This window comes from Gekko japonicus, unplaced genomic scaffold, assembly GCF_001447785.1.
Source record: "Gekko japonicus isolate JY-2015 unplaced genomic scaffold, Gekko_japonicus_V1.1 scaffold1353, whole genome shotgun sequence".
Taxonomy (NCBI): Eukaryota; Metazoa; Chordata; class Lepidosauria; order Squamata; family Gekkonidae; genus Gekko; species Gekko japonicus.
Genome location: NW_015164710.1, coordinates 450,184 through 459,609, shown reverse-complemented (window position 1 = coordinate 459,609; position 9,426 = coordinate 450,184). Strand labels below are relative to the sequence as shown.

The window sequence follows — 9,426 nt, the reverse complement described above, 5'->3', positions numbered from 1 at the left end:
TAGCATGGCTGTTTGTGGGCAGGGCTTTTAACTAAGGGGAAGTGTGATGAGTAATGTATTGTAATTCTTTGAACATGTTATAACGTTGTACATACTCAGGAACTATTTACAGGATGTGAATGTAATTGGAAGATTAATTGTTCACTGTTTGAAGTGTTAGAATTGTTAAAAAAAAACCTAAGGGGACAGCCCCCCCAAATGTCCCGCTGTGGCTACGGGTTTGACCCTCCTTTGCTTTTGGATCTTCAGATATCAGCTGTGGTCAATGGTGCCTTCTGTTGGCTGTGGCTGAAAAACAGGGAGCGCCTCTTCCTCAGAGCTGAGGAACTAGTCACAGGGCCAGGTGCTCCCTTTCTGTTGAGAAGAGAGGTTTGCTTGTAGGTGCTTATAGCCAGAGCGCTCGGCGCTGCATGAAATTGAAGTGCCAAAAATTCAGAAATGGGACCAGTAGGTCAGTGGGTTGGGATGCCAAAGCGCACCGCAACTGTCGTGCGGGTGGGCGGTGAAGCCGGGAGGGAACAGGCGGAACCGCAGGAGCTCAGGAAGGAGGCTCCGGGAGGTTTGGCAGCAAATTTGGTTCTGCCGCCATGTCAGGGGGTGAAACTGCCGTGAAACGGAGCCTGCTGCTGTATATTTTATAAGCACTAAAATGTAAACATCAAATATAATTTTTTCCGGTGTTACATGATGTGAGCTTCTTGAGTTTTATGTTGCGGTGGGCTGAGATTCCTTTGGGTAGTGAAGGGCGGGGTATAAATCCAATCTCTTCTTCTTCTAAAGGCACCTATGTTGTTCAACAGCCTCCCAGGGAATTTTCTCAGAAGGCTTCTCCAGTTTTATGTCTTCAAAGATTCTATCTGTGACCCTCCTATTTTTCTGTCTCTCTATTATGAACTAGTTTGCTGCCTTCAAGCTTTCATGGCTTTGAAACTGAACATGTTTAACAGGTGTCATGGGCCTGGATGGCTCGGGCTAGCTTCATCTTGTGAGATCTCGGAAGCTAAGCAGGATCAGCCCTGGTTAGGATTTGGATGGGAGACTGCCAGGGGAAGTCCAAGGTTGCTTCGCAGAAGCAGTCAATGGGAAAATTTCCCAAAGGCTCATGGGAATGCTTCTGAAAGACTCACCATGACCTAGGTGTGATACAGCAGGACGGGGCTAGCAGGAAGGGGGATGACTGGAAAAGTGCTGAAGGTACCACCTTTAGGGGCCCTTCTAAGCTTTCTTGCCGGGCTCGCCATAAGTCAGCTGCAAATTGATCCACTTTCCACCACCACCAAGTGTATTGTATTTTTAAACTCTCAAATTTCCTAAGAAACGCAAGAAAGTTTTTATACAGAAAGACATCTGATAAAAAGAGCAAGAGCTAAGGAAATGAACATGCAGACTAACATCACAACATGGGTTTGGTCAACTGGGAAGCCCAGGACACTCACCACAGTTGGCCTCATCCGAGCTGTCGTGACAATCGTTGTCCCCGTCGCAGATGAAGGCCGGGTTGGTGCAGACGCCTGTCAAACACTGGAACTGGCCCGGACGGCACTTGAATTCAGCTGGGGACAACAATCCAGAACGTGATGCTTTAGGAGGAGGGCCTCCTATGATGAGCTGTACGCACTGAGGACCTGTACCCCTCTGAACATGCTTTTTTTTGGTTTTCAGCCAGCTATAACACTTTCCCATAGCCTGAGACCAGCCCCTCTGCCTCGTCCCACATTCTGCTACAACTAGACACAGAGGGGGAAAGCTTCCACGCTCCGAGATGCAAGCCAAAGTGCACCAAACCTGTCACTCATGCAGGTTCACTCCCAGATGATTATACCATTGCTAATCTGGCTGGAATCCATTCTGTGGTTTAGCACAATAGGAAAACCAGTCCAGGTGCTAAATTGCTGGTCCATGCTTTTTTAAAGAAAAAATAATAATAACAAATTGTGCTAGCACGGGGGCTTTGGCTCAGGGGTAGAGCATCTGCTTTGTATGCAGACGGTCCCGGGTGCCATCCGTGCCAGCTCTGTTTAGAAGGATCTCACACCACAGGTGCTGGGAGCTGCTGTCTGGCAGAGCAGAGCCTACACAGCGACGTGGAGCAATGGCCTGACTCTGTATTAACGCAGCCTCCTGTGCCAGTATAGCAATGAGACGCTGTTCACTCTGCATAGAGCAGCCACTGCAAAGGAGGCAGGATGACGTATGTGACGGAACAGGCCTGCTTTGACTTGCAGACCCTGTTCTGCCAAGCCCCTTCCTTGGCTTGTGCCAATTCCTGGAGGGCTCTATCCCGCTTCCTTCCACTAGGGTACGCTGCCACCACTGTCCTGTTGGGGTCTTCCTGCCACACCCCTTCTCAAACTGAGGCCCTGCCTCTGATCTCCTGCTACCCAGTGCCTAGTTACCACAGGGACCAAATTCCTTCTTTTTTTGGGGGGGAGGCCTGGAGGATTGGCAATGGGTGCCTTGACTGCCTGCCTTCCCCCTTGCTGGGACTCCCCTCTTACAGTAGCGTGGTCTAAGGTGGTTGGGGGGAACCAGGTGGGCCAGAGGACACGCCCAGCTCCAAAGAGTAAAATATTTATTAAGAAGAGAAAAACGTTACAAGCATACACAGCACCAGATCGACAGCCATAAGAACAAAGAGTCCCTTACAACATATAGAGCTGGACGCACTGAATCCGATATCAGAATGGCATGCGGTATTGCCTTCCCAATGCCGGGTCTTCCCTGGTCAACAGCAGTCAGACAAGGCCAAAGGGTGACATGTTTAAGAGGTCATTGCATGCACTTAAAGCCTCAGTGGGGATTTTAAGGCGTTTCTGTGGGTAAGTGACATCAATGGGAATTTCCTACTGTGACAGGCGGGAGTCTGTCTTGCCTCTAAAGGGGAAAACTGCCACTCAGCTGAGCCTAGAGGAGTGCTGCTCCAGCATCGAATCGTGTTTTTTTTGGGGGGGATATTGGAGGGAAGTGCAGCAAGAGTCAATTTTTGGTCTGCCCTGAGCAACAGAGCAGAGCGCTGGAAGGGTGGCTTGCCTGGTAGGGTGGCAGAGTGGCTTAGCTCTGAATTTATATCCTTCAGGCACACCCTTTGCTTCACTATCAATTCCTATACATCCCTTAAAAGCGCAGTCCCCTATGATGTTATTGACCAGGTAGGGACCTCGGGGCACCAAAGCCATACCACTGTGATCCTAAGGGCCGCGTTAGAATCTTACCCCCTAGCAATGCTGCCAAAGCGGTTCCGGAGCCATTTGCCTCCAATAACCCACATCTTGCCAAGGTGATACTTCGCTGGTACCCAGGGCTTTTTTTGTAGAAAAAGCCCAGCAGGAACTCATTAGCAAAATTTATTTATTTGCCATACCCAACAGCAGGAACTCATTAGCATATTAGGCCACACCCCCTGACTGCACAGCTTATTTGCGTATTAGGCCACACCCCATGTTACCAGAATCCAGCCACACCCATCTTTTGCTTCTTATTCTCTTTACCTTGTTTGTTGTCAAAACCTAGGGCTTTTTTTTTTGGAGCAGGAACTCCCTTGCATGTTAGGCCACACACCCCTAATGGTAGCCAATCCTAATGAGTTTCTGCTGTTGGGTGTGGCCTATTATGCTAATGAGTTCCTGCTGGGCGTGGCCAACTTGGGAGCCAGCCGGAACTCCGTTCCTGTGCGTTCCTGCCCAAAAATAGCCCTGCTGGTACCCATGATAAGCGCCTCCCTGTCCCCCAAGCCTCCTCTCCCAGCTGTTCACTCACGGCAGTTCTCGGGCTCATCCGAATGATCCCCGCAGTCGTCTTCTGTGTCGCATTTCCACCAGAAAGGGATGCACTTGTCATTCTTACAAACAAACTGCCATGGGAAGGAAAGGACACGAAGCTGAGACAAGGTACGGGCCCCTTTCCCTTTCCCTCTATGGCCCATCAGAACGTCACCCGAGAAGTCACATTTCCTGTGCCAGAGACCTCCGGAAACCCTCCTAGATGAGGCCGCACCCCCATTCTCTATGCAATCAGGCTACACACTCACAGGCTACAAGGGACTCGCTGAGAGAACTGCTGATAAAGGAAGAGCACCAAAGTTAACAAAAAGAGACTTCAACACAAAGGTAATTCAACACATGTAATCCATCATAGGAAAATACAAAAGTCCACAATATCCCAAAGGGAAAGAACAAAGTCCAGAATATAAATTTCTCAAAGGGAAACAATGGAGTCTGGAATAGATATCAACACTTTTCCTAGGTATTGGTCAGTGTTTCGGACTTCTGGTCCTTCCTCAGGAACAAAAAGCCACTACAGGAAGTCTCATTGCAATTGCAGGCAAACTTTATTCAGTTTCTATATGGGCCAGGTCTCCTAAGCTTTAGAAAGCACCTACCAAGGTTGCTATTATGTAAGTTGGACCAAACATGCCTCCATGAATATCTATTCCAGACTTCATTGTATTTTCCTATTCCAGACTTTTGTATTTTCCTATGATGGATTACATGTGTTGAATTACCTTTGTGTTGAAGTCTCTTTTTGTTAACTTTGGTGTGGGTTTGTGCAGTACACAGTTGTTATTTGCTGTTTTTTTGGCCATTGTTTACTGTGGACTGTATTATTGTTGTTGTTGATAAAGGAAGAGCAAACATTTTGTTCTCTACAGGCACCAGCTCTAAGAAAAGTGGCTGTGATGATGCTCTCCGCCTTGTCGAGACCGTCTCAAGAACTGGAGTCTTCCCAACCAGAGGGGCATGGCTGTGGTCTCCAGAGGTTGCTCCAGCATGGAGATAAGACCTTGACCAAACCATGAATGGGGGGGGGCACATGCGCCCAGGGTATTGCTGGCTGATGAAGCAACATTGGCGCGCCACACTAGTTACCTGGCTGGCTGTGCAGTTGGAGATGCAGGTCTTGCCATCCGCACCCAAATAGAAGTTGGTCGGGCAAGCGCACTTGAAACCTCCGCCTGGTGACAGCAGGCACAGGTTGCTGCAGCCGCCGTTGTTGATTTTGCAGGGGTGGTTGGGAACTGGAGGGTAAAGGAGAAAAGATGCAGGAGCAGAGACGCAGGTTAGGTCAGCTGCTCTCAAGATGGACCAAAGCATAACCTATTCTCTTCCAAAGACTCCCCATACCATGGGTGTGGGTAAAATGCACAATGAAAGTCTTTTCTACGTTTAATGAAGAAACAGGGAACACACCAGTAGTTCAGAATCCTAGTGTACAGGCAGAAGGAACATAAGAGGAGCCCTGCTGGGTCAGACCAGCGGTCTATCTAACCCCGCATCCTGTCACACAGTAAGGGCCAACCACAGGGCATAGAGGCCAAGGCCTTCCCCTGATGTTGCCTCCTGGAATTGGGATTCAGAGGCTGACTGCCTCTAAACGTGGAAGAGCGCTAAACGTGGAAGAGCGGATCGAAATGTACACAGTGAGTCTGAACGGAGGAAAGTGGAAACAAGATCTAATTGTACGTTCTGTTTCTAAGTGGATTAGCTGTCATCTGGACTACTTATCTTGAAAGCCCAGGAGACACACTCTTGATGTTCTCCATGGGGCCTTCTTTCCAGGATGATATAAGCCTCAGCAGGGCGTAGAGTGGAGGTGGCAGGCCATAAGGGAAAAGAGCTCCTCCCTCTTGGCTGCCGTGGCACACAGCCACTGGAGGACTTTCCGTGCATTCTTCCCAAGTGAGTTACATCTCCAGCTGCCCACATGGAAAAGGAGACCCCGATTATTATTTTTTTGCAGAGATACCCAAACTTATGTGGTTTGAGCCCCTCTCCTTTGGCAGCATGCCCCAAATCACAGACTCCTCCTCCGCCGTGTGCTGCGTTAATCACTCTACACATATAGGTATGTACACAGCACATGCTCTTCTCATATACTTTTGTTAGTGCTTAAGCCAGGAAAGAAAATGGAAATGCCGCTGGGAGGAGACTCCACTGAAGAGTCTACAGGACGCTACCGTCTCTCTCCCCACACCGAGGAGCCATTCAGATACAGGTGCTATCTCAGCTCCTAGGTTCTTTCCCTGCCCAGATTGGGCAAGCTCTGCCCCAAATACATTTATTCTGTACTCTGCTGCCGCACGCTAGTTGACCTTGACCCCCATGCAATGTCGCCTTCCTTCCCTTTAAGGTTTCGTAGTCGAGCTAGCCCAGCACGGCACTCACCATCTGGTTGCCTGTAGGGGTGGAAGATGTGGATGTCCATGGGCCGATGCAGCGTGCTGATCAGAGTGGTTTTGTTGGTGCCGGTGGTCTTGTGGGCCCGATTGATGGATTTGGTCTCCCAGTCGGTCCAGTAGATGTAATCCTCAAAGAGTGTCAGGGCAAAGATGTGAGGAATATCCTGGCTCAGAACTAGGGTAGGAGAAGGAAGATATTCTTACAGGGTGGCAGGGACACAGGACCCAACTTGTATTAGACACCAGCTCTACTGCACACATTGAGAAGAAGAAGATCCAGATGACTACTGGCTACAGGCACACCTAGATCCAATGCGATGGACAACCTGTATCTGATTCTTCAGACGTTCAGTCCTGTGCAGTTGCCACTCATTTGTTATGGAAGGCCTCGACAAGTTTTCTTTGGCTCTAGGAGCCAGCACAGAAATTCAGGAGCCAGACTTGCGTTTCAGCCTTCAAGGTTTTGAAATGGCCATGTTTTCCAATTACTGCTACCAAAAACCTAATCCTAATCAATTCACAGTATCTCATAATTTTATTAAAACTTTCGGGGGAAAGCACTGTGATATGCAAATAAATACAGAGTAACCCTAGCTGGGAGTGAAGGCAGCATGATACAGCTCGATCTCGTAATATGTCAGAAGCTAAGTAGGGACAGTACTTGGAAGGGAGACCACCAAGGAAGGCTCTGCAGAGGAAGGCTTATGGCAAATCACTTCTATTTTTCACATGCCTTGAAAGCCCCTTGCTAGGGTCTGCATAAGCCAGTTATGACTTGATGGCACATACATGCATACAGAAAGTAGCTGGTTAAGAAATGAATTCATCCACCACCAATGAATGCTGTGAACTTAACATACAAACAAGCAATGACAAGCACTTCATGGCACTGTTTTGTGCCATTTTGATCGGTCCTAATAAAAGGCACTAAGTGGACTGTATTCTTGGTCAGGATTTTACTTTTGAACCTACATGGCTGTAAAAACAATGTCTTTGCATATATCTAAGTGACACAATATATCCCGATGTGAAGGGATAAATAAGCGTTGTACTTCCACTGAGGATCGCCAAGAGACACTACAATAAAAGGTGCCCCAATGGAAGTTCTAGACACAATGGATTTGTTGAGTCCTGTGTTATGTGCAATCCACATGGCCCTCCTTCAAGGACATGCTCTTGCTTCAAGGATCTCTCGCTCTCCCCATTTATATGTACAGGTCCCCTTAGAGATAATCCAGCCCCAGCGTCCTATCTGTTCCACATTGAGAATCCCAAGCAAGGAAGGGCTTTTTCCTTAGCGAGGAGTGCCTCCCTGACGTCTATGGTTTTAGAGGGTAGATTTAACAAAATCCCCTTCTCCCAGTACACCAAACTGGCTTTCAGTTCTCTTATGGAGAATTTGTTCCTTAAGGGTCACATTCTGCTCAGCATCCTTCTCATCCCACAGCTGGCTGTGCTATCTAAAGGAACGTGAGCCTCTCTGCTCAGCCTATCCCGCATATGAATTATAAGCTCCAGGGCTCTGGCATGCCTCTCACCTATGTGCCGGTTGGAGCCATCCAGGCTGGCGAATTCGATGTAGTCCTCCCGGGCATCGGCCCAGTAGATGCGGCCGTTAATGTAGTCCAGGGTGAGGCCGTTGGGCCAGGTGATCTTGGTGTCCACGATGACGCTCCGGTTGGTACCATCCATGCCGATCTTGCCAATCAGGGAATGGTCACCCCAGTCTGTCCAGTACAAGTATCTGGGAGAGAGCAGATGGTAAAGTCAACACACTGGACTACAACGGTGATCACTCCTCAAGTGGTGAAAAATCCAAAGATGTGCCCTGCATGCACCATTCATACAAGCAGGGGTTTTTGATTAAGGTGGTTTCCACAGACTTGCACGGTTTCCCCATTACTGCTGTGGCTGCTGGCCCATTGTCAGTGTGGCTGCCAATACAGTGGAGTGACAACAGTTTCCCTGCCCCAGTCCCTCAGCAGTAGCCATCCCCATCTCCTAGGGCTCAGGTTTTTATTTTAATCAGCAACTGAATATTGCTATATCAGTACTCTGTTATGACAATGTGTGTATCAGGTTCTCTGAATTCCAAGCTTTCATTAAAAAAAAAATTAAGTCTCTAGCACATTTTGTTTTGGAGATATCCCTTTCATAAGAACATAAGAAGAGCTCTGCTGGATTAGATCAGTGGTCCATCTAGTCCAGCATCCTGTCTCACACAGTGGCCAAGCAGTTCCTCTGGAGAGTCAACAACAGGGCACCAAGGTCAAGGCCTTCATGAGAACATAAGAAGAGCCCTGCTGGATCAGACCAGTGGTTCTTCTAGTCCAGCATCCTATCTCACACAGTGACCAATCAGGCCCTGTGGACAGCCAATAACAGGGCTCCAAATGCCCTTATTTGCATAGAGACAGGCATGATTACGGTTGAGGCAAAACTATAGACTGCGGTGACAATGTTCTGGTTAAAGCTAGCTTTTCTACCCAAGGGATTGACAAAATGGCGAGCCTTCTTGGCTCCAGATAACAGAGTAATCCCTATGCCTTACCTTTCCCATTTATTAAATCAGGACTACAGAAGAATGTTTACACTAATGCGTAGGGATGTACTCCCATCTGCGGTCCTGGAAGGAAAATTTAACAAGACTCCTTACGAAGAAAGGATATGCCCCTGTTGTGCGGATGGTATTGAGTCTGTAGAACATGTAATTTTTTTTTTTGTAAAGAACATAACAACATCCAGGAGTCTCTTCCTTTCCCTAAGACACTCCCTCTCTCTCGCAGGCAAATAATCTGCCTTTTAAGAAATTTGCTATCGGATAGCCGGGCAGAAGTTACTTATCGGGTGGCTAGGATCGAACGGCTTGCCATAAGAATTAGAAAATCTATAGTCGCTCGAAAATAGGAGAATTAAGATTAAGTTTTATTCATTTTAACCATTATGGTTTTTATGGTGTTTTTTATAGCCAGTCTTAAAATTCTGTTCCTATTTTAATGTGATATCTTTTACCCATGTTACAAAGCAACATTGTTTTATGTGTTGGTCAATGACTGTGAATAAAAGTTATCTATCTAACCATAATGCTGTGTGGAAGCAGGAAAAAGCCCAGCAGCATCGATCCCAGTGCAAACTAGGGCTGCCAAGTGGGGGTGGGGGGCGGGGAAACCCCCGCTTTGGAGGCCCAATTTCCGCCGTGGCGGAATCGGGCCCCGGGGGGAACTCCGCCCCCCAAAGCGCCACATCGCTCA

At 48.0% G+C, this 9,426-nt stretch overlaps 1 protein-coding gene across 1 annotated transcript in view; it reads right to left on the bottom strand.

Moving 5' to 3' along the window:
- LRP1 (LDL receptor related protein 1) overlaps window positions 1–9,426 on the bottom strand; it is a 491,602-nt gene that overhangs the window by 60,819 nt on the left and 421,357 nt on the right. The window contains exons 61-65 of the mRNA XM_015409543.1: window positions 7,714–7,919; window positions 6,162–6,350; window positions 4,866–5,014; window positions 3,757–3,850; window positions 1,437–1,553 (exon numbers count right to left, since the gene is read on the bottom strand). Of these exons, the coding sequence (XP_015265029.1) occupies window positions 1,437–1,553; window positions 3,757–3,850; window positions 4,866–5,014; window positions 6,162–6,350; window positions 7,714–7,919 (755 nt within the window). The remainder of the gene's footprint in view (window positions 1–1,436; window positions 1,554–3,756; window positions 3,851–4,865; window positions 5,015–6,161; window positions 6,351–7,713; window positions 7,920–9,426) is intronic.